The 24,756-nt window shown below is 52.2% G+C and overlaps 1 protein-coding gene across 2 annotated transcripts in view; it reads right to left on the reverse strand.

Moving 5' to 3' along the window:
- BMP7 (bone morphogenetic protein 7) overlaps nucleotides 1–24,756 on the reverse strand; it is an 88,800-nt gene that overhangs the window by 48,886 nt on the left and 15,158 nt on the right. For both annotated transcript variants that reach the window (XM_007449446.1, XM_007449447.1), the window contains exon 2: nucleotides 7,544–7,736. In XM_007449446.1, the coding sequence (XP_007449508.1) occupies nucleotides 7,544–7,736 (193 nt within the window). The remainder of the gene's footprint in view (nucleotides 1–7,543; nucleotides 7,737–24,756) is intronic.

The following is a 24,756-nucleotide window of genomic DNA, read 5'->3' on the forward strand; positions in this document are numbered from 1 at the left end:
CTGCTGAAGCCGCTCTGTGCTGGGATTTGGAGGGGGCCTGGGGGAAGGCAGCCAGAAGTGCCTGGGTGCCCTGGACCAAGCTGCTCTCCCTGGACCTTCCAGGACGTTCCGGCCGTGCCTGGGCAGTCAGTGCTCCCTCCTTGCCCTCTGCGGAGCTGAACCAGAAACTCCCGAGAAAGCAGCTCAAAACCAGAGCTCACGCCCTGCGGCGGAGGTGTAGTGATGCAAGGTGAAAGCCAGGAGAGTGGAACCGGGTACGTAGGCCTGCAGCAGGAAGGCTCCAGGAGATTCCGGAAGCCTTCAGAACCACAGCCCGCGGGACCTCCACCCTCAGCCTGCCCCTTCCCTGTGCCACTGAGACTGTTAATCAGGGCCTGGACCACACTTGGGGCTCAGACCAATGGGAGAGAAACAGTGTTCTTGGAGAGAGCAAGGCAGGAGGAACTTGGGGGCCTGGGCTAGAAGAAATCTCTCCCCTTCTCTCTCCTGGGCGCATAGAACAGCCCACAGGGGAGGGAGAAGAGAGAGCTCAGCCACCTGTTCTCAGACCTGGCTACATGGAGAATCACCTGGGAGCTCAGAAAATACTGAGGCCCAGCCACACCCCAGACCCTGATGTAGCCAGAGTCGGAAAAGCCCCCCCGCCAGGTGATTCTAATGCACAGCCAAGGGTGAGGACCGCAGCTGGGGGCTCACGGTCTCCCTGTTTGAGCCTGTTTTCTCCAGGGAAGGAAATCCGTACAAGCAAGAAGCCCCAGGGTGCTGCCGTGTTCCTCAGGAACACGAGCCCTGGAGTCTAAGAGACCTGAGGCTAAGTCCCGCCTCTGCCCCATTTGAGCTGTGGGATCTCAGGTAAGTTACTTCCCCTCTGAGCCGGCCTCTACACCTGTAAAATGAGGATTTCAAGCCTTTGCAGGATGATTTCCGAGGTCCTCAAGGAAGGTGAAGTGCCCTGCGGTGCGACCACGTCCCTTTGTCCAGACATGCTCATGGTGACTGAAGTCAGATAAAAAGCAGTCTCGTGGGCTTCCCTGGTGGCGCGGTGGTTAGGAATCCGTCTGCCAACGCAGGGGACATGCGTTCGAGCCCTGGTCCGGGAAGATCCTACATGCCGCAGAGCAACTAAGCCCGTGCGCCACAACTACTGAGCCTGCGCTCTGGAGCCCACGAGCCACAACTACTGAAGCCCGCGTGCCTAGAACCCGTGCTCTGCAACTAGAGAAGCCGCTGCAATGAGAAGCCCGCGCACCGCAACAAGGAGTGGCCCCCACTCGCCACAGCTAGAGAAAGTCCGCGCGTAGCAACGAAGACCCGACGCAGCCAAAAATAAATAAATAAAATAAATAATTTTAAAAAATTAAAAAAGCAGCCTCGTTACCAAGTTCTTCACCTTTATCTGATGTGACAAAGACTTGGGAAGGGTCCAATGACCCGCCGCCCTGAGGCCACCCTGGGGCATGGGGTCCACAGTGTCCCCACAGTGGGAGGCCCTGTCCACCCGGCGCCTTCTCTCCCGCTTCTGTGCATCGCATCCCCTGGGAGCTTGTCAGAAACACAGAAGCTCAGGCTGCACCCCAGCCACCTGACTTGGAACCTGCGTTTTCATCTGATGCCGGAGGAGCCATGTCACTGAGCTGAGCTTTTAAAGGGCGAGGATGGCCCTGGGCTTGGGTCAGGGAAGCCCTGGATGAAGCTTCCTTCTCGAGGGAAGGCAGGAGCTGCAGCAGGCGTGCGAATTCCTGGAGGGTGGGGACACCGGCTGAGGAGACCCGTGGCACCTCCTCTGTGCAGGGAGCTGGGAGCCCTGGGGTGGGGCTGCTGGCGGGGCTGCAGGTTACAAGGTCCCCACGTGGGCAGCACGGGCACAGCGCTGGCCTCCACCCTCTTCAATGCCCGCGGCTGCCTTGGGGTGAAGGGAACTGGCGAGCAGCCCCTCGGCCCCCCCTCCCCCTCCGGCCCGTCACGGGGACAGTTCCCTCTTCCTCAGAGTGATTCAGGCTACGGCTGATCCAATCTTGGCCCCAGAGACCACTCTGAGGTCACCCTCCTGGCAGCCAAGGTCCCTGAGACAGACCGAGGGACAGTTTTTATCCAGCTGTCAACTTCATCTCGACCTTGGCAGTGACTGACTCCCTCTGCAAGCGGGTTCTGCTGGCCCGCGGGCCCCAGGGTGTCTCACTGACCAGCTGGACCCCCTACCGGTGGGGCAGCACTGCAGGGAGAAAGCATGGACCTGCGAGGAGAGGGCCGGGGCGGGGTGAGGCTGGAAAACGCCCAGCCTGAGTTCCACGAATGAAGCCCGTTAGCTTGCAGGACGCCCACCTCAAACAGCCTCATCTTGAGCTGGAACCAGAGTTAAAGCCAAGGGGGACAGAAGTGGGACCAGCTCCTGGAAGCCGAGCCCCGACTGGCCAGCCCCTGACCCAGGGTTCCGAAAAGGAGGGCAAGACTCCAATCCCTTCGCCACCCCCCACCCTCCCCAGCAAGGCCACTGGAGCCAAGGCCACCATCCCCAGACCTGCCTCTCAGCCCCCGCTCACCCCACAGCCGGCCAAGGGCGGCCTCTCCAGCTGCAAGTGGAGCCCAAAGGCCATGGAAGGCCTCCAGCTTGGCTCATTATTGGAATTTAATCTGGATTCCAAGAGATCAAGAGGAGTCTGTGGAAAGTGGCTGCTACAGGGGGAGTGATGCTGAGGCCGACCCAAAGCCAGCTAAGCCCCGGCACGCCCAGGGCTTTCCTGGAGCTCAGGCAGAGGCTCGCCAGATGTCCCAGCTCCGAGCTCTGCGCAGCTGGGCGGTCGGTGTCAGGGAGGCCACGGCTCCCTTGGCAGAGGGAGCAGGGGGCCACACAGCAGGGCGACGGGGGCGGGATCAGAACTCCTCTCGGGCTCAGATGAGCCAAAGGCCTTCTGCTTGAAGAGGATGCGTGGCCCAGGCCGTGGAAATGCAAACAAGCGCTCCACCTCCAAGCAAGCTTAGGCCCGCATCCCCATCAGAAACGGCGAAATTAAGGGATTTAGCATAGAGGGCAAAGGCAGTACCACCACCCAGACCTGGAGCCCTTCATTTTCCTAAGCAGGTCTGTGCATTCCCCGTGATGGTGGTGGTGATGGTGAGGGTGGTTGTGACGGTGGCAGCGATGGTGATGATTCTAATAGCGGGTAAGCCTTTATTGAGAGCTTACTGTGTTCTAAGTAAGTATGTTAATTCCCTTTATCCTCACCACAGCCCTGGGAGGTAGATTCAGTTATTATCCCCATTGTATAGAGGAGGAAACTGAGGCTCTGAGGGGTTACGACTTCCCAAGGTCACACTGGTACATAATGTCGGGATGCAAATCTACACTCTTAAAAGCTGGGTTATGCCACCTGGGGAATAACATAATAGGATCATTTTGCTTCTGGATTCAAAAACAGAACCTACCCAGAAAAAAAATCAGTAATTTTTTTGGAAAAAATGTTAACCTTTTAACTCTTGGAGAATGAGGGCCTTGCTTCCTTCTTTCAAGTATAGATAGGGGGCTTCCCTGGTGGCGCAGTAGTTAAGAATCTGCCTGCCAAGGCAGGGGACAGAGGTTCGGGCCCTGGTCCGGGAAGATCCCACGTGCTGCGGAGCAACGAAGCCCATGCACCACAACTACCAAGCCTGTGTTCTAGAGCCCACGAGACACAACTACCGAAGCCCGTGCGCCTAGAGCCTGTGCTCCGCAAGAGAAGCCGCCGCAAGGAGAAGCCCGCGCACCGCAACAAAGAGTAGCCCCCGCTCGCCACAACTAGAGAGCCCGCGCGCAGCAACGAAGACCCAGCGCGGCCAAAAATAAATAAATAAAAAATAAATAAATTCCCCCCCAAAAAAGTTATAGATAGGAAGTTTAGAAATCTAAAGCAAGCAGCCCCTTCCTGCCCTCCTGCTGCCTCTCGGTCCACTCTCTGCTCCGCTTTATACTTTGCACCTGCCATGTCCTCCTGCATCTCCTCCTCTGTTTGAATGTGACCTCCTCGAGGGCTCGGACTGGGGTCTAGTCACGCCCACCACCGCCCAGCACAGCAGGTACTCAAACATTTGCTGAGGGGGGACTCGGTCTCGCAGCAAAGCCCAAAGCCCCCTGCGGCAGGAATTCCCAACGCCGGCCTGAGCGTCCCCAGAGATGGCCTGTGGCCAAGCTGCTCTTCGGGGCAACCTGCCACGCCGGCCACAGAGCCGCTGACAGCTGTCCTGTCCCCCCCGTCCGTCTTCCAAGCCCGGTGACTCAGGCCTTCTCCCCTCCCAGGGCCTCTGGATCCACGCCATGGAGCTAAGGCAGGGCCGAGGAGGCAGCCACTTCAAACTGTTATGGGACCAGCGCCCATGAAGTCAGCAGGTTGACACAGACAGGAGGATGAGGGGCTGCCAGCAGGCGCTAGGGAAGCCAAAGGCTTGTGTTTCTTCTAAGTGAGGACCCAGGGGCTCACACCCACCCCAGCATCATCACCTCCCTTCTGTCCTTCTAACAAACGTGCTTGTCTGCACCTTAGGGCGGTGGCCCTTGCGGTTCCCCTAAGATACTCTCCCCGCACCCCATTTCAGTTCCTTCTAGTCCTTCAAATATCCCCAGCTCAACAGGCCGTCAAGGACCACCAGTCACCTTGTCTGGCCAGTGGGCCTATTTATTTGCTTATTTGTTGACTGCCCGTCTTCACCCCCTGTTATGGATGGAATTGTATCTCCTAAACAGATGCGCTCAAGTCCTCCCGCTGGTGTCTCTGAATGTGACCTTATTTGGAATTAGGGTCTTTATGAATATAATCAGTTAAGTAATGAAAAGTCATGCTGGAGCAGAGCGGCCCCTAAGCCAAGATGACTGGTCTCCTTATCAGAAGAGGAGAGAGGCACACAGAGAGGATGCCAGAGCCATGTGACAACGGAGGTGGAGATGGGAGCGGTGCAGCTGAGCGCCAGGAACGCAATCGACTGGCCAGCACCAGAAGCTGGAAGAGGCAGGAAGGATCCTCCCCTGCAAATTTCAGAAGGAGCACAGCCCCGCTGACACCCTGATATCAGACTTCCGGCCCCCAGCACTGTGAGAGAGCACATTTCTATTGTTTCAAGCCATCCAGTGTGTGGTGCTTCGTGAGGGCAGGAAACCGGTACAGCCCTCACAAAAAGTTGAGACGAGGTCCCTGCCCCCGTGAGCCGGGCTGGTCTATCCCAGCGGTTTAGCAGCAGTGGTTGAATAAGCAAATGGCTGGGCTCCCACGGGTCTCTCCAAATGCAGTGGCCTCTGCACAGCCCACCCACCCTGCGAGGGAGGCACGTGCACGCCAGGCCCGTCTCGCCCGTTGCTGGGTCTCCGCTGCTCTTCCCAGCACGTGGAGTGGAGCGGGTGCGCGTGGCAGGCGTGGGGCCGAGGGGTGGGGTGCCCCTCGCGTCAAGGGCGGGGCCTGAGGATGCTCCAGACACGAAGCAAGCTCCCACGCACGTGAGGGAGGGGCCCACATCAGCAGCATCCCAGCTGACCCCAGAGACCACCGGCCAGGGAGGGCGAATGCCTTCCTGCGTGGAGAACTTGGGGGAAGAGCTGCACAGGTGACATCAGCCAACCCTTCCGGTCCTGCTCAGCCAAAGCCCATCGGGGCAGCTACATTCCTGAGGTTAAACCACTGGATGGAGGTTTCTGAGGCAGGTTTGGGGAGCCTGCCAGGAGGCCCTGGGGTGTGAGCAGGGCTTGGCTTTTGCACAAGTGGACCGATCGAGTGCTACTGACAAATAGCCTCTGGGTACCTGCCTCGCCCCCAGTTGGTCAGCCTTCACGAGAAAGAAGTCAAACGTGTGCTCTTGTTCAAGAGTCCCGGGGGATCTGTCAGAGTACAGAGCAAACATATGTTACCCTGGGGGACTGAACTCAAGGCTTCTTATTGAAATTGGGTCTGGGGGCCAGGGTCCAGCCCACCAGGGTGAAGTGGGCCACCTGAGTGCCTTTATAAGGTTCGGAGGTGATTGCCAAGGCTGCCTGCTGCCCACCCCCTCTTCCGAGCCACACCCACATTCCAGAAAGCTACCATCCCCTCAGGGGAGCAGTACAGGGCAGTGCGTTCAAGCGGGGGCTCTAAAATGCAAATTTAATCCACACTGAGATGCCATGTGTCACCCATCAGACAGACTGAGATCAAAACAGTCCAATAAGAGCCCATGCTGGGGAGCACATGGGGCCACAGGCCCCCTCTATGTGGCTGTCAGAAGTATAAATTGACATAACCTCCAAAGGGAGCAGTTCAGCAAAATCTATCAGAGTCGCCAATGTATGCGCCCCCGGACCCCACAATTCTATTTCTAGAACTATATCCGACTGACAGACAAGCACATGTGTTATACGCCCCACTCACACCGTCTATAATTCGGAAAAGTTGAGAATCCACCTTGTGCACGCAGGAAACTGGCTGAATACCTTAGAGCACAACCCACACGATTGGAGACGTGTGGTGATGAAAAGAACAAGGATGCCCCCTGGGAAGGGACGTGGAAGGATGGTCAAGGTTTACTGTCAAGATTGACAAGGTTTGGTGATAGAAGTAGGTGCAGGAGAGACTCTATGACGAGATACCATTTGTGAAAAGATTTAAATGCACGCATTATCTGCTGATTTGAGACAACGCAAGAAACTGGGGGCAGAGGCAGTTAATGAAGGCGAAACACTGGAAACACTCAAGAAAAGCCTGGTTTTCTTAGTATTTAAGTTGACCTTCCAAATGACAGTGCTTGCCAAGCCAGGTGCTGAGAGTCGCTATGTCTCCAAATGTGCTACGAGGTCCCCTTTCCCGCTGAAGACGCTAGGACAGCCCAGCAGAAGGGGGCGTCCACACCACCTTTCTTCTGTTATGAGGAGTGGCAGGTGGTGCCGGTGGGAGTAAAAGTCCAACAGCCCGCGATGTCCAAAAACCCAGCCACCAGGCAGCACCACCTCGGGACTGCAGGATGTCCCTGTTAGAAGTTCCAGCCCATTCTCTTAGCCTTCTCACCTCTCAGAGGACTTTGAAACGAAACGGAAGGGTCTCCAGAAATGAAAGTCCTTCAACCCAAGCTTTTCGTTCCTGACCTCAAGATTCCTGGAAGGCTGAGAGTTCTCTGCCTGTTTATTTTTGATTTGGGGATTTTTATCCCCTAGCATTTTATTACAAATGGCCACTTTCATTGGCGGCCTGACATCACATGCTGGGTTTCAGTGATGAATGGGAGAGAGGCAGCCGTCAAAAAGCTTTCTTCCTCCTCCTCGTTCCCCCGAAACACAGGCTGACCCAGACCACCCATAATTACCCACGGGGGCCACCCAATCCCAGGCTCACCTGGCTGTCCCCTATTCCTAACTCGATCTGCTGACGGTGATAGTTTTAAGAGGTGGAGACATACACCATACACCATCTCTGAAAAGAGATACTCCATCCAGGGCACGTGGCTGGTGATCCACTGGGGGAGCGGTCATGACCAGTCTGGCCGCATCCTCTGGCCACCAGCTCCTCTGCAGCTGAAGCAGCTCAGGACCTCTCCCAGGCACCAGTACAGCACCCACCTGCCCAAGTGTTCCTGCAGCACCTGGTAAACGCTGATCCGGAACGTCTCGTTACTGAAGTGTTCCCGGATGTGGTCCTTGTAGATCCGGAATTCGGCTGCGGTCACCGCTTCCCCTTCTGGGATCTTGGAAAGATCAAACCGGAACTCCCGGTGGTGGTAACGTGGGTGGAAGAACTCTTTGTCGTGTTCCACTGGAAAGGGGAGAAAACACACATCGGCACCAAAAGCTCATTAGTGACTGGGTTTCACTCTCCCAGCTCAGAGTCCAAGCATCTTGCCTAAGCTCGATGGAGACTTGCCCAGAGCCGGTGACCCCTGGTGATGACTGCCCGTTCCAGGCTGACCTGTAGCAGGCTACAGGTCACAGGCTCAGACCCCGTGGTCACCTTGGACAATAAGAAAAATGAACTCTGCAACAACTTGCTGGGGAGAGTGGGGTACCGACCAAGTCATCCCAGAGGCCCTGGACAGGCTTGGGTCCCGGGGACTCCGGCCTGGGCTCAAATCCAGACTCAGCCACTACCTAGCTGGGTGGGCTTGGACAACTGCCAGGTAAGCTATCCAGGCCTCAGTTTCCTCGTCTGAAAAATGGGAATAATAATCCTCCTTCATGGGTTGTTGTGAGAGTTAAGTGATCTAATTCATATAAATAGCTTAACCACTGGAAGGGCTGGATAGCTGTGAGCTACAGTGTAAACGTCAACCTTACTATGCCTATCATGGGTTACCTAGGCCAGTGGTGCTCAGCCCTGGCTGCGTGTGACAATCACCATGGGAACTTTGAGAAAACATTGATGCCCTAGCCCAGTGGGGGCTGGTAAACGTTTAATAACCGGCTCTCTAGGACCCGATCTGCGGTGTTTGCCAATTTTCATCTTGGAAGATTTCAAGCTACCAAAGTGAAGTCACTGAGAACAGTGGTGGGCAGACTGGCACAAAGTGGGCTCCAGCACCCTGCCCCTCTCGGAACCAAATGAATCATTATCTTTGGGGAGGGGGCCCAGAAACCTGTACTTTTTAAAGCACCCCAGATGTCTCTAATAGCAGCCGGGGTTTACAAGCACAGCCTTAGACAAAAAGCAGAAAAAGAGGTGAATGGCAGCGTCTTTGGCAGGGAGAGTGGGGGGTTTGGAAAAGGACTTCCGGACAAAACAAGGTAAAGGGACCAAGCCCTTCTCCCTTACACTGGCAGTGATACTAGACTAAGCCATTATGCCCACTTCATAGATGGCAAACACCAAGATGGATATAAGTCCAAGAACGATGCTTCTGGGAGTGGGCCCCTGGTTCCGAAGGATCGTGCATCCTTTGGACTAACATGGAGCAGCAACGAAGGTGAGCATCGTCAGTGTTGCAAAGATGCAGGATGGCCAAGCCCAGGTGGACTTGCAGCATCTGCAGATACCCTTCACTTCCTGGGAGATACAGCCCAATCTCCACTTCCTGCCTCGGGGCTGGGGAACCAGAGAGACAGGGAGGGAGAGTGCAACCAGCTTGGCCAGAAGGGAGGAGAAACACGACCAGCGACCAGCGAGCTTCAGCTTCCTCAGCTTGAAAGCCCTCGTTAGGGCTGCCGCAGGTACAAGCAGGACGTGAATGCGTGAATGCCTTTGAGGAAGGAGGTTCACAGCACTGGCGGCCCAAACGCCCTTTAAAAGCCAAAAATCTGTTTTAAACCTTAATAATATGACTGGCCCAGGGCATTTGCACTTTGATTTATGGAGAAGATGAAGATGCAGGGTCTACTGTGGCAGCCTCTACGAAGTGCCACCCACTGGGGATCAAGTGAGCCTCGGGAGGGGACCCCAGGGTAAGGGGGCCTCTGTCACTAGGGAAATGCCCCGGGCCAGTCTTGGTCACCCTTCTAGCTCATTCAGCCCTCACGTCACCCTAGGAGGTGAGCACAATGCCGCGTTGGTAGGGGTAGGGGTGCATCTGAGACCCAAGAGGCGTGGTGTGGCCTCCCATGGTCAGGGAGCTGGGACTGAAACCGAGGTCCTACCCAACCCGAGGCCTTAACCACACATCTCAGTGGCAGTGCTGACAGCTCAGCAAGGGGAGTTCCTTGGTGTGTCTGTCAGAACGTTTTCACTGCATTACAACATACGTGTTGTACGTGTACAACCATAGGGGTGCAGTTCAGTGAACTGCCACAGTGAACCCACCATGGGACCTTCTCCCAGATCAAGAAACAGAACATCACCAGTGCCCGCTTCCTCTCCCCCCAACTTCTCAAACCAGAGGTTAGTTTTGCTTGTTTCTGAACATTATAAACGGAATAATACAGTATCTATTCTTCTGTGCCAGGCTTCTTTCACTCAACAGCGTTTGTGCGATTCATCCATGTTGCTGTGGACGTTCATTCCTCCTCGTTGCTGTATAATATTCCACAGTTCGATTACAGCCCTGTTCACGGATCCATCCTACAGGACACGGGCGTTTGGGTAGTTTCCAGTTTGGGGCTCTGAGAGCAGTGCTGCTGTGCACATCCGGGCACCCGTGTTTCCACGGGGCAGGCACACCCAGAAGTGGAGCTGTGCGTGTTCGCTATCGCGCCTGAGCACTTTTATGTACGGGGGGCGGGGGTGATGGAAGAAAACAAGTCTGTCCTGCCAAAGACGTGGGCACAGTCTGGGGATGACTCCTGTTCTCCTCAGGTGCTTTTCTGCAGGGGACTCTGGGTGGGGGGCTGAGGGGAGGCGACAACTCCTGGAGAGAATCCCTGCGCCCCAGCGAGCAGCCGGAGGGTGCACCCCAGCCCCCCCGAGCTCGCTCGCAGTGAACTCAGCCGCGTCGCCCCCAGCCCCAGCACCCCACCCAAGCCAAGGTCACCAGAGACCACCCACAACCAAATGGAAAGGACACCCTATGGTCACCATTCTTCTGGACCTCCAGGTAGCAGCGGCCAACATGTGGCTCTTCCAGCCTCGGCAAACCTTGCCCTCCTGCAGTCCCCTTCACTGTGAACACTTAGCTGTCTCCCGCCCACCCCACCCCATCCTTCTGGCCACTCCTTGAAACATCCGCTTAGATATTTCCATTTACAGGAGTTGACATGCAGCTAAGGAACACCAGGAGTGGCCCCCCATGCTGACAGACTACACAGATACGGTCTCTATTTCCAACCGTCTTCCCTTCTCCCCCAGCGGAGCCAAACGCCCAAAGGCCAGAAAGAACCCCTGAGGTGTGCAATGCTTCAATATTCAGCGAGCAAGCCTGCTTCGTGCCATTGTGCACCGGAGCCTCGGGCACAGTGCCTGGGACTCAGCGAGACCCCGACAGACCCCGGTGTCCCTGCTCCCAGCGCGGGGACAGACCACGCCTCACCACAGCTCCTACTGGCAAACACAGCCATCAACCCAAGCAGAGAATGGGACAGTGGACCCCCAATTTACCAGTGAAGATGGCGGAAGAACCCAGAAGTGTAAAAAGGCACGTGCTCCGTGACGGTTCTCGCGTTGAGCGCTCTTGGCCATCACGTGATGGATCCAGGCGAGGCAGGATTGAGCCCCATTTGACAGATGAGGAAACTGAAGCTCAGGGAGGAAAGGCAACTTGCCCGAGGCCACAGGTTAGGTGAGTGCCTGAGCTCCGAAACCCCACTCTTGCCCCTTACGCTCCCCGGAGCCGGGCGGCCTGGGTTCAGGTCTCAGCTGTGCGCTGCTTACGGCCTTGGCCCGGTTACTTAACCTCCGTGCGTGTCCCCTTCCTCCAGGGATGTTACACTGTTCCTTTCTCATAGGGAAGGTCACAGGAGGCGGCACTTACGACAGTGCCTGGCAAATGGGAAGTCATTTGTATGGGTCATTTTTACAGGGCCTCTCAAACAATGAGCTGTAAGAGTGACAATCAGTACAGAAAAAATAATATGTGCCTGTGGGTATTTACATAGTTCAGCTATGATAACTTTATTTGAAAAAAATTACAATAGATCAAACAGAAAAGACATGTTTGGATAAGCATGACATTAACACAGGTACAATCACTAAAGTCACAGGCAATGAAGAAAGAGAACACTGATATATAATCACAAATATAGTTTGTTGCAGCAGGTGTATATGTAACTTTTTTTAATGTGTAAGATAAAACGTATCTTAACTGCTAAGACAGTTAAGATATCAGGGTTATAAGGGTTCTTTTTTAAAAAAAGATAAATGGATAAAGTGTCCAACTAAATTTCTTGCAAACATTTACAGGCTCTTTGGCGTGGCTTCCTAAGTGAATTTCTTTCATTAATCGTTTTAAGACAATGAGAGGCATGAACCATGTCGTTATTCTGTTCTTCCTGAAACCTATAAAATCTTGTGATTTATCAAAGAAAAACCAGTCATTTTTTAAAAGAAGAGCAGCGACTAATTCAAAGTTCAAAGCAAATCCCAAATCTCCTCTTCCCAAGGTTTCCATTTTATACGGAAACCGCTCCACCGTGTGGAATCTACACCATTTCAGTCCCAGGGATCAAGATGGCTTAACAGGGCTTCCCTGGTGGCTCAGTGGTTGAGAATCCGCCTGCCAATGCAGGGGACACAGGTTCAATCCCTGGTCCGGGAAGATCCCACATGCCACGGAGCAACTAAGCCCGTGTGCCACGACTACTTAGCTTGCGCTCTAGAGCCCGTGAGCCACAACTACTGAGCCTGTGTGCCACAACTACTGAAGCCCGTGTGCCTAGAGCCTGTGCTCTGCAACAAGAGAAGCCTCTGCAATGAGAAGCCCGCGCACCGCAACGAAGAGTAGCCCCCTCTCGCCACAACTAGAGAAAGCCTGCGCGCAGCAACAAAGACCCAACGCAGCCGAAAATAAACAAACAAAAAAAAGACGGCTTAACAGTCACCACTAAAGCATACGGAAACATGCATGTATTTTAGGGAGAAAACTGTCTTCACACTTTGTTGTTAAATTACTGTAGTTGATTACCCAAGACTCGAGTTTTAAAATAAATGTCTAGAGTTGATATCTCCCTGAGCCCATTAAGAAAAGCAACCCAAGGAAACCCAGAACCTAGGAAATCAGCTTTTTCTCCCACTGCCCTTTATAGTCTAGAACACCACTGACTGAGAGAACTCACAGGAATGAACAAAGGACTTTCATCTTCAAAAGATTAAAAAAGTCCAAACCCCTGAGACCAAAAGCTAAGTCCAAAGAAAATAGATTCCAGAAAAACCATCCTGACAGCAACCAGCTTCACGACTGTCCCCAAAGCCGATTCTGGTGTCCTTCTTTTACAAAAGCCTGAAATGATAACCCCAAAGCTGGCCCCGGGAGGGCAAATTTGGGGCTGGAGGGTGCCAATAAAGGGTAGAGGCAGGTGGAACAGGAGGCAGTATCCCCTCTCATGACCCTCTGACATGTCAGGCAAGACCTCTGCCCCACATACAGGTCAAGCCTGATCCCCAAGCATCACCCAAGAGCGTTTGCCTCCTCTCAGCACCTAGGGTTTCTCCTCCCATTTACAGTCACACGATACATACAAGTGTGCCCCTCACTAAGTTAGGGTCCTCTGCACAAGCGGATTACGATAACCAAAGGCAGCTTGCCATGCAGACTTGCAGAGGGCAGCAGACATTTAAAGGGTACCTAAGTGGGGCTTCCCTGGTGGCACAGTGGTTAAGAATCCACCTGCCAGTGCAGGGGACCTGGGTTCGAGCCCTGGTCCGGGAAGACCCCACATGCCGCAGAGCAACTAAGCCCGTGAGCCACAACTACTGAGCCCACGTGCTGCAACTACTGAAGCCCGCGCGCCTAGAGCCTGTGCTCCACAGCAATGAGAAGCCCGCGCACCGCAACGAAGAGTAGCCCCTGCTCTCCACAGCTAGAGAAAGCCTGCGAGCAGCAACGAAGACCCAACGCAGCCAAGATAAATAAAATTTAAAAATAAATAAATAAAGGGTACCTAGGTGGAGATTTTCAGAGCCATGCTTTATAGAACTGTATTTAACACCTTAAAAATTAGGGGTATGCCCCCCCGATATACACATACTGATGTGCATACATAAAAATACACGAAGATAAATGAATACGATAAACTCTTATACACATGAGAAGAGAGCTACAGAAGAGGCAATTTCTCCTGCTCCCTCAGGGCTCGCTTCGTGCTGAGGCACAGCTCACTGCGATGTCGCCATGGGCGCCACGTCCACGCCATCTCTTTCTCTCAGAGAGCTTCGTCGTGGCTCTTGAAATCAAGCCAAATGGTCCCAAGGGAGCCACCATGTTGTCCCATGACCTGCTTCTCCAGAGTTGAGGGATGGGAGGGAACAAGCCCCAAGCTGGGCCAAACACAAGATTTCTTTTATTTTTACTGGCACCTGGTGGGAAAGAGCCCCGTTTGTTTTCTCTGCCTTAAACCCGAAGGATGTAATGTGGCACTCTGGGCAGCCACACACCACCGCCACGCAGGGAAAGCTGGCCGGTGAGAAGACTCCAGGCGAGGAGGACAGAGCTCAGAGTTAAGGGGGAAGCCCTCCAGGCTCGATCCCCTGGCCTGCTGGTCCCCATCCTTCCTGAAGTTTGAGGTTTCAGCCCTTCTAATTCGTGGAGACCCTTCAGACAAGTCCCGTGTAAGCTAATCAGAGTCAGGTTGCTGTCCTTTGCAACCAAGGCAGTTCTGAGCACAACAATCGAGCCCAATTATATACACACCCAGAAACGGATGGGCAGGAAACACACCCAGGTAATAGTGGGGATGTCCAGGTGACCATTGGCCATGAAAGCTGCTTTCTTCAGACGTGGATAATTTCCAAGTATAAGATGACCCCCTGACCGAGCTCTGGGAACAGGGGCAATGACGTCTCGATCGTGAGCCTCCAGTGCCCCGCACAGCCTGATGCTCAGTAGGGCTCCACTAGTCTATTGGATTCAATATATTACTTCGTGTAATCCTCTTCTAGTCTTTAAGTCAACTATTTTATTGATAACATACATGCAGTAAAGCACAGAGATCCTACGTGTTCATGAAGTTTGGTGAAATTTCTCAATGCAAACGCACCCAGAGCAGGACACGGCACATTCGTTACTAGCACCAAAGACACCAGCCCCTTGCTCATCCCCAAAGGTGACCACCATCCGAACACCCAACACCACAGACTCACCCTGCCTGCCTGCGGCTCCCCCTTCTGCCTCTGCACTTAACTGTGGACACTTAACTGTGTCCGCGCACACCCTCTGTGGCTATGTGGAGCGGTTATTCACTCATTTCCACTGCTGTATTGGACCCCACTGTATGAATAGGCCACTGCTGATTTTTCTATGGGCGTTTGGGGAGTTTCCAGTTTGGGACTATTACAAATCGGGCTACAGTGAACATCCTTCCTGTTGGTGAACACAATTCCATTGGGTAAACACCTCGAAGCAGGATTGGGGATGGACAGAAGCCAAAGACTGGTCAAGGGCAAGCACTGTGAAGAGAGGGAGATGGATAAGGGCTACCCAGTGCTGGCTAGGAATGCCTCGCGGGCAATAATGCCAGTGGTGGATGTAAGCGCAGGAGGAAGAGCTCCACAGGTGAAGCAGGAGGGAAGAAAACACGTGTAGATGCAGAAAAGCTAAACTTGAGCTGACCTGTGGGAAATCCAAGTGGGAAATTCGACTGGAAAATTGAATGTCCAGTTGGGGGCTGTTGAATTGCACTTATGCACCTAGTTTTGTGGGGAAAATGCACATCCAATGAGAAAGGTGAGCACCACCTCGGACCACTACTGGGGGGCTGTGTGGGAGATGGAAGACACGGCCACCACGAGACCTCGGTCCAGGGGAAGGAACAGGACCAGAGACAGGCAAGATGAGATGACCAGGTGGTAGCCAGAGTCAGGTAACAGGGATAGGGAGACCAGGCACGGGCTTTGATTGTCGGCTGCTTAGAGACCCCAGGAAGTGGTAATGGTGGAGACAGCCGTGCAGAGAAGGCAAAGAAGCAAAGAGATGGCCAGTTGCAGAGGACAGACATTTGCATCGTGGAGGGGGGGACTGTCAGCCCGTACAAAGCTGCCTTCATTCCCTCTTTGAGCCGGTCTCCCGGCCAGGGCTAGGAAGACCTGATAAATAGTAGTAAGCAAGTTAATGGCCCAGCTGTTCCTTCCAAAATTTCATGGTTTTTAGAAAAAGCTTAGTTAACTTTCCAGACTATGCGGTCCTCTGACTGTCCCCAAAAGATGCCGCCAAACTATGAGAGAGGACTTAAATATTTTATAAGCAAAGTGACACTTTCCAAGTAAAAACTGCAAGTCCAGCATTAGAAGTCTGCTCTTTACTCAGCGTCCGGTTTCCCCGAGCTCAGACTGGACCACGAGCTCCAGTTATGGGCTGGGGCAGACCCCTGAACGCCTTTCACGAGGCTCTGAGAACCAACCAAAGTCCAAAATACAACCAGAAACTAGAGCTGAGTTTTCAAAGACCCTTGACTTCTTAGGATCCTGTGGCCCAGCATCCCCCCCACCCTGATTTCATTCTGAAACTTTCACCCCAGGCTCCTTCCTGTCCTACGGGGATACAATTCATCCAGAAGGTTCTGGCACACGCCAGAATTCACTGGAGCTGATGTTACCAAGGCTGCTGTCACTCGGCGATTTATGGCTCTGCAGCTTCAGGGATGTGAAATTTGATGATGGCTCTTCATTCATTCCAAGATTTACACGGCAAGATTAAGGAGCTTGAAAAAGCCGCCAGAGGCATGCCATAAATTGGGAGTCCTAGAGAACTGAAGAGACATACCAATGACCCTAACAGGAAAATGTTCTCTTAATAACATGAGCGTTGATACACTGTGCTGCTCTTACAGAAGAAGGGAGACGGTCCTAAACACAGAGAAGAGGAAAACCGCATCAAAGTCTAACATGATAAACGCTGCCAAGAAAATATTTCGGTGTCTCCTCACCCCCACTGTATTCATTCTACAAGTATTTCTTGACCACCCGCTCTGGGGGAAAGAGCCCTCTGTTGACCTGCTAGAGGTGAGAGGTGGATAAAAGCTCACTTGGATTGCAGCTCTGTCACCTACCCAATCCCTGAGCTAGGTAACAGCCATCGTTTTAAAATTTTTATTTTTAATTGTGGTAAAAATACACACAACATAAAATCTGCCATTCTAACCATTTTAAAGCATACAGTTCAGTCGCGTTAAGTCCATTCACATGGCTGTGCAGGCAATATGCAGAACTCTTACTCTTGCAAAACTGAAACTCTGGCCCCATTACACACCTCCCCATTCTGCACCCACCCCATCCTCTGGCATCCACCAGTCTACTTTCGGTCTCTATGACTTTGACAGCTCTCTGTACCTCATACAGTGGAACCACACAGTATTTATCCTTTTGTGGCTGGCTTATTTCACTGTGCCCAATGTCTTCCAGGTTCATCTATGTTGTAGCATGCTTCAGAATTTGTTTCATTTTCAAGGCTGAATAATATTCCATTGTGTGGATACCCTACAGTTTTGTGTATCCAGTCATCTGTCAGGGAACACTTGGCTTGCTTCCACCTTTTGGCTCTTGTGAATAATGTAGCTACAGATATGGGTGTGCAAATCTCTCTTTGAAACCCTGCTTTCCGTCCTTTTGGATATATGCCCAGAAATGGAATTCCTGGATCATATGGTACTTCTATTTTAAATTTTTTGAGGACTTATCATACTGTTTTCCATAGAGGCTGTACCATTTTACATTCCCACCAACAGCACACACAAGTTCCAATTGGTCCACATTCTCTCACCCCAACGCTTGTTATCTTCTGACGATTTGTTTTGTTTTGATAGCAGCCATCCTAACAATATGAGGAGGACGGGTACCATTATCAAAGCCCTCCCACTGGCCTGGATACCACATCACATGTGTCACACACACATCATTTCCTCGAATCCTTATAAAACCCCCACTCAGAAGTAAGCACGTGCATCGTGCCCATTCTACAGATGAGTACACTGAGGCTCAGAGAGGTAAAGTCACTCGCCCACGGCCACACAGCTGGTCTGAATGCTTCACCACTTGGCCACACTCTCTCCCTCATGCCCGGAGCCACCGCCAACCTCTTAGCCATGGAGACGATTAAAAAAAGACATCCCTGAAGTACACACCAAGCTCTCAGCACACACGATGCAGTCACAACATTAATCTCCTTAAAAGCTAAACTCAGAGAGCGAGGACTCCGCATCCCACTCAGGTCCCTCTGGTTTGTAAATACTGCTCCTGCTGGTGCTAGAGTCGCCCCGAGGGAGGCCGACCGCTTGAAGGTGGTGTAGCCGTAACCGTCTCCCCACCCTCCCTCCCTCCCCTGCCCCCCAAATCAGGGGGCGGGGCCCCGCCCGGCAGAGGGCACACAAGCGGCATTGTCTCCCTTGAACTGCCGCTTCAACTCTCGAACTTTCCACCAAATGCTTTGGCTGCCAGCAAGACCACCTGGAGCCCCAGCGCCGGGCGCTCCGAGAGGGTCTTCGGAGACACTGCCTCCTTGTTAGACGCAGGGGGCCGCGTCCCGAGCCGCGGGTGCGGAGGCGAGCCCGCTGGCGGCCAGGCGCTTTGTCATAAGCGTGGCAGCCGCGCAGATGTGGAGGGGGTGGAGCGGAGAATTGCTGCCCCGCGAGATTAAACACCCCGGCGTCAACATGTGTGCGCTGTTGCCTGAACAATGTTATCATTGTGAATTGAATGGACCAAAGGGTTTAGGGGATGGGGCGGGGAGACGGAGAAAAGATGGGTTTAATTATCTCTAGGGCCAAAGCCAGTTGTTTGCCTAAAAAGCCCCAGACGCTGGTAGAGCTGAAAAGAAAAACAGGCTGTGAGCTTACATCAACCTTTCCGCCATAAATCGAGGCAGCCATCCTTCATCCAGGGGTACCCGTCTCCCCAGAGCAGGGGAACCTAGCCCTTAGGGACCTCTGGGTCCCCACCCCATCCTTAGCTAATTGAAAATGAGGGGAAAGAATGGAAACTAGTTACTATTTCAGCTAAACTAGTGATTCTTAGCCAGGGGCAATTTTGTTCTCCCCTCCCCTCCCCAGGGGCTCTTGGGCAATGCCTGCATTCCTTTTTGTTTATCACAGCTTAGGGAGCGTGTGCTACTGGAGTCTGGTGGGTAATGGCCAGGACACTGCTAAACATCCGACAGTGCACAGGACAGCCCCCAACTACAGGGGGTGGTCCAGCCTCAACTGTCAACCACGCCGAGTTGAGAATCCGGGAGCTAACAGACACACAAGCCTCATGAGACCCAGGCAGTTTCGGTCCCACCTGGCCTCTCAATCGGCTGGGTGGGACCCTGAGCTCCGTGGGCCTCAGTTCTTCCCTCAGTAACAACAGAACGGATTTAATTGGTCTGAAGTCCCCTTTCACTTCTGTTAGGTTGTACCATAAAAAGTTGTGAAATTTCCACCAATTTTGACCTATATGTAGTTCGACCTAAACTTGAATTCTACATCTGCGCGGTCCAGTATGGTAGCCACTAACTGCATGTGTCTACTGAGCACTTGAAATGTGGCCGGTGTGGCAGTGTTTACATTTATTTCAGTGTCATCAGTTTAAATGTGCCCAGGGGCGCCTGTACTGGACGGCAGATACAGAACATTTCCATCATCGGGGAACGTGCTATTGGACAGCGCTGCTCTGTAGCATCAGTGCACGGGTTTCTGATAGCAGCATGACGACATAAAGAGCTTATCACAAGCCAGGGTCCAAATACGTGTTCTCAGAGAGACGGGGAGGTTCTTCCTCAAAAACAGGTTCCCAGTGTGAGAAATTCCATGGAAGTAGGGAGAACTTAATCCCGGAGCTGTGGGAGAGGCCTGCGGCGGACGCTGGTGGCCCCTGGGCTCTCGGTTCCGTCTGTAAAATAGGAATGACGGCCCCTGCCCCGGTCACAGGGCCACCTGGGAGTTTGTCACTTGCTGAGTGACATCAGGCTGGGTAATCATCAGACCCAGCAAGTTCAGGGGCTCTGCTTCAGGCCCACCTGGCCCCAAGACCCCTTCCCCTCGTCTGAGCCAGGCCGTTCACTCCCTCCCAGCCGCCCCTCCCCGTTCATTTCCTTCCTAGGGCTTAAGGAAGTGATTGATCGGCCCGTTGACCTGTTTATTAACCATCTTCTTTTCTAGGTTTTAACTCCCAGAGTAAGACCTGAGAGAAGGCAGGTACAGAACGTAAGAGGCTTGAACGTGGAGCCAGGCTTGCGGGGGGAGTCCCGGCCCTGCCACCCACGGGGCGCTTTGGGCAAGTTACTCTTCATCTGTCAAATGCGAGGATGATGAGAATAACACTGACTTCACTGGGTCGGTGTAGGATTAAAACAGACCAGGGATCCTCAAGCTTCGGCGTGTTCCAGAATCACCGGGGAGCCTGTTAAAACACAGACCACTGGACCGACTCCCAGTATCTGTAACATGGGAGATCTGGGGTGGGGCCCAAGAACTTGCACTTCTAACAGGTTGTCAGGAGATGCCAATGCCGCCAGTCCAGGGACCCCACTTTGAGAACCGCCAGAACAGAGCCCGTCCGTGGAGTCCTTGGTGCGCAGAAAAGTCTTGAACGATGTCAGCTCTGATTATTTTGTTGTTCTCCACTGTTCCACCCACCATACTCATTTGCCTGGCACTTGGCAGGTTCTCAAGTATCTCAGTGAACAATCTTTGGAAACTCTCCCCCTGGGTTCCCTTAGGAGGGCAGAAAAGCCCCTCTCGGTCTCACTCAGCTCCAGAAGCAGCGGAGAATTGGGGTTGAGATGGGGCCCTATGGCCTGGGTTCAGACTCGGACTCTGCCAATCACCAGCAGTGACTCAGGACAAGTTAACCCATCTCTGGGAGGCTTGGCTTCCCCTTCAATAAAATGGGGACATGAAGAGGTCCCCAGCTATGGGGCCGTCATGAGAATTCAAGAAGACAGAGGCCAGCGATCATGGGACATGACAAGGACAAGCGCCAGACCGGAGGAGGCCCCGGAAGCGGCCGGGGGAGAGGCAGTGCGGCAGCCCACGCGCCCCTCCCCAGGAGAGGAGGGTGCCTGCGCAGACCTTCCCCCAAAGCAGCCAGAGACTCCTGGGTCAGCTGGGCAGGCACAGCTGGTTTAAGGTATTTTAGAAGCAAATCAAATCAAATGAGAATTTATAATCCTTCCTGAGGTCTGGGTTCCATCAACCTAAACTCATTAGGCCAGAGCAGTGCAGGTGCAGCTAAGGAAGAGCTTGTTTCCTTCATGCTGGACTCCCATCTCCCTTTCACAATAAGAGTCTCCTCTAAACCCCATACTTGGAGCAAAACACTCATCACAGAGGCATCAGCGTCCACTTCTGCAAATAGGACTGTAAAGAGATGCTCAGAAGCCGCCCCGGGTGCTCGCAGGGGGGAGTTTGGTGGAAACCAGCAAACTTCAAGACCCTCATTCGTTTCACGCTCACATTGCAACAAACTGAACTTGACTTCCCAAGCTGAACTATCAAAACACCCTTAAAACTGCATTTTTGTCCCTTGAAACCTATTTCTGGTAAGTGAAGGAGAATCCGAGGTCAAACCAAACAATGGTTCTGAAATTACAGTTTGGATTCTCTGTTGAATGTAACCGGCAGAGCGGCAAACAGATTTCCAAAATGAGTCTCCTCTGGTTTACTTGAAACAGGTCTAAATGGAGTCATCTTTCCAAATAGTTGGAAATGATTGGTAGTGATTTAAGGGAACACTTGTACAATTAAATGGATAAAGTTTTAAAACAGGCAACACTAGTCTATGGTGTTAGAAGACAGGATGGCAGTCGCCCTTGGGTGAGGCTGTGAGGGGGCTTCTGGCAGCTGGTCACGTTCTGTTTCTTGTTCTGGGCACTGGTACCTGGGTGTGCTCACTTTGTGGAAATTCCTAACTGTTCTAGATTCGTGCACTGTTCTGTACACAAGTTAAACTTCAATAAACAGTTTTATCAACAACACGTATTGGCTGTGGCTCTATCCATCTCCAGTTGTGCTCAAGAGGTATCTGTCACCATAGTCCCCTACGGTAAGAGGTACAATTTCATACCAGCTGTTTGGGGAAAAGATACTAACACCTTTATCCATTTTAAGACATCTTGGTTTCAGAAGCATAAATAATCAAAGAAATGGGATATTATGCCTAAAGCACCTAATTGGGAAACGTGTATGTGGCATCCTACTGCCCTGACCTATGACCCTCCCGTTAGCAAGGCTGTTTATTCACCTGCTCCAAACCCATCCTTCAAGCCTGAGGAGCAGCTAGGGATCAAGTTTAAGAGGGAGGGCTCAGTAACTGGACCTCCAAATTCAAATACACTTTCTGGGCCAGCTACTTACTTCTCTGTGCGCAGTTTTCCCATCCCTAAAATAAGGAGGATAGTAATAGCTCCCACCTGAAACAGCTGTTATGAGAATTAAATTAGTAATATAGGTAAAGAGGATAAAGGGTACTTAGCACATAGTAAGCCCTTCACAAATGTTAGCTACAAAGATTATTATTATTTTTACGGCTAACTTAGCGATAATTAGATCGTATACACACCCCCAACTCCCCAACCCAGTCACAAGGGGCCAAAGGCTGACTCTCAGAAACCTTATTTATGTAGCATGATCTATCTTCTAGGCCCAACCGATTCATGAGTGAACATGTAATTCAAGCTAAGAGTCCCTCCCGAGGAATTTTATTTGGGTGCAGTAGCTCAACCAAGTCATCAAGAACTCAAGTTTCTTCCGTCTTTTTGCTCTGCCATCGCCTGCACATTGATGTTCAGTCCTTAAGCTTGTTGCCTAATGGTCACAAGATGGCTGCCACAGCTCCAAACATCACATCTTCACAGAACCACATTCAAGGTAAGAAAAGGCAGAAAAGGATAGACTCTTCTGTGTGTTCATCTGTCACTCATCAGGAAGCAAAATATTTTTCAGAACCATCTCCCATCCCTTTCTACTCCCAGCAGATTTCCTCTGGTGCTTCACTGGTTAGAACACCATCCCATGTCCATTCCATCCTGCTAGGGAAGCTGGTAAGGCAAGTATGTGGCTAGCCAGAGAGCTGTGACTACAAGTTGCTGTGGGTGGCCATCTTTCTCCCAATAGGCAGGGTAGCAGAGGAATCCAGTGGGGCAGAGAGGTCAGAGGGAAGCTATTCAGAGAGGGACATGGAGAGAATAACCCCTGGACTCTCTAAGGACATTCTAGTCGCTGTTATGTCCTTTCCCAGGTCTTGGGGATGCGTCGATTTCCTATTTATTCTCCTTAAACTAGTTTGAATATATTTTCTCGCCTGCAACCAAAAAATTCTGTTACATATAATTTTGTTCACACCAAACACACACTGCACAGAAACAACACCTGAAAACACCTCCTTCCTCCTTTTCCACTGATCATCTCTTCCAACCAGTGGGCCTAGGGATATACCCAGACCCTCTCACATCGGTCTCTCTTGGAAACAAGCAGAAGTGACCCGTGTGCCCAGAACCCACTTACTGGAAAAAGTTCTTACAGGCGTTCAGGGTACAAACAAGGTTCTACCAGGATAGCAGGGCTTCCATCCAAGTAGCTCTTCACCCTCGGCTTACCAGCAAAGACACAGATTCTTAACATGCCTTGAGTATCTTGATCTGCTCATCCCCTACCCAGAGGGAAACAGGAGCCACCTGTCCCACAAGCAGAACTTAGACCAAGCCCCACCTGACCTCTGTTTTCTTCCATGGGACAATGATTCTGACCTTTTCAGATCATTTTCAAGAAGTTTTGCCACTTGTCTAAGGAGACGGTGATAAAATAAAGATAGTTTTCAGCAGGCAACTGGCTGTTGGCCAGAATCCCACGCAGTCTTCAAAGTCAGGGCGAGAGGTATACCTACTCACAGGTTCGAGTTTAAAGAGAAACTGAAGTCTCTCCATGGGCTGCAGAGGATCTGGCTGAATTAATGCCAACATGCAACCCAACTTCTGCATATATTCACCGCGGCACGCTATTATTTGGAGACTTTGGAAACTAGCTTAGGGTCTCCATTTATCTTGGCATAGTGAGGAGTTGAGTCAAATCACATGTGCAAAGAACTTCTGTAAATCCACCTATACACCGCATAGGCAACAACGACAAAGAGGGAGAGAGAAACAACTTAGATTATTTGAATGAGGCTACATAATGAACACTTCCAATGCACTTTCCTTCCCCACGCTTTCCCTCCTACTGTGTGGGCCAGAAGCCAGTTCCATTCCTTTCCATCCTTCCTTGTAGCAAGATCTGGCCTTGTGAACCAGTTTGGGCCAGGGGACTTACAGAGAAGTCTTCTAGGGAATGTCTAGGAAGCCAGGAGACAGATAAGCAAGGAGAGCTCTTTGGACCCTTTCCCTTTCTCTTGCCTTGAATGTGAGATTATATGAAGATGTGATGTCTGGGGCTGTAGCAGCCATCCTGTAACTGTGAGGTAACAGACATAAGACATTAGAGGATGGTGAAGGCAAGGAGGAAAGCTCATGGATACCTGGATGATATTACTGAGCTGCTACCCCAAACTTGGAATCACTTCGCAGAAGACTTGCTGTTATGGGAGATACTGACTTTTTTTTTTTTTTTTTTTTTTGGGGTCCGGGGGCCCCTCCCCGTTGTGGCCTCTCCCATTGCGGAGCACAGGCCCCGGACCCGCAGGCTCAGCGGCCATGGCTCACAGGATGGGACAGCCACCATTGAGAACACTATGCATGTACCTAAAAAAGCTAAAAATCGAACTACCATATGATCCAGCAATCCTACTGCTGGGAATATCTCTGGAGAACACCGTAATTTGAAAAGATACATGTATCCTAATGTTCACTGCCACACTATTTACAGTAGCCACCTGCGTCCCCTGCATCGGCAGGCGGACTCCCAACCACTGCGCCACCAGGGAAGCCCCTGACATGTTTTTAATGCTGAAGCCACTGTTAGGCAGGTATACTGTGACTTAGAACAAGTCCTAAATGAGACATCATTCCTCTCCACAGAAACAAGGAGCAGGCTTTGGGAGGTATGTATCCTACAGCACTTCCTGTTCATGAAAGTGGTGCTAGTGTTTAAAAATAAGTATTTTCGGGCTTCCCTGGTGGCACAGTGGTTTGAGAGTCCGCCTGCTGATGCAGGAGACACGGGATCGTGTCCCGGTCTGGGAGGATCCCACATGCCGCGGAGCGGCTGGGCCCGTGAGCCATGGCCGCTGAGCCTGCGCGTCCGGAGCCTGTGCTCCGCAACGGGAGAGGCCACAGCAGTTAGAGGCCCGTGTACCGCAA

Source organism: Lipotes vexillifer, unplaced genomic scaffold, assembly GCF_000442215.2.
Source record: "Lipotes vexillifer unplaced genomic scaffold, Lipotes_vexillifer_v1.1 scaffold524, whole genome shotgun sequence".
NCBI classification, from domain to species: Eukaryota; Metazoa; Chordata; class Mammalia; order Artiodactyla; family Lipotidae; genus Lipotes; species Lipotes vexillifer.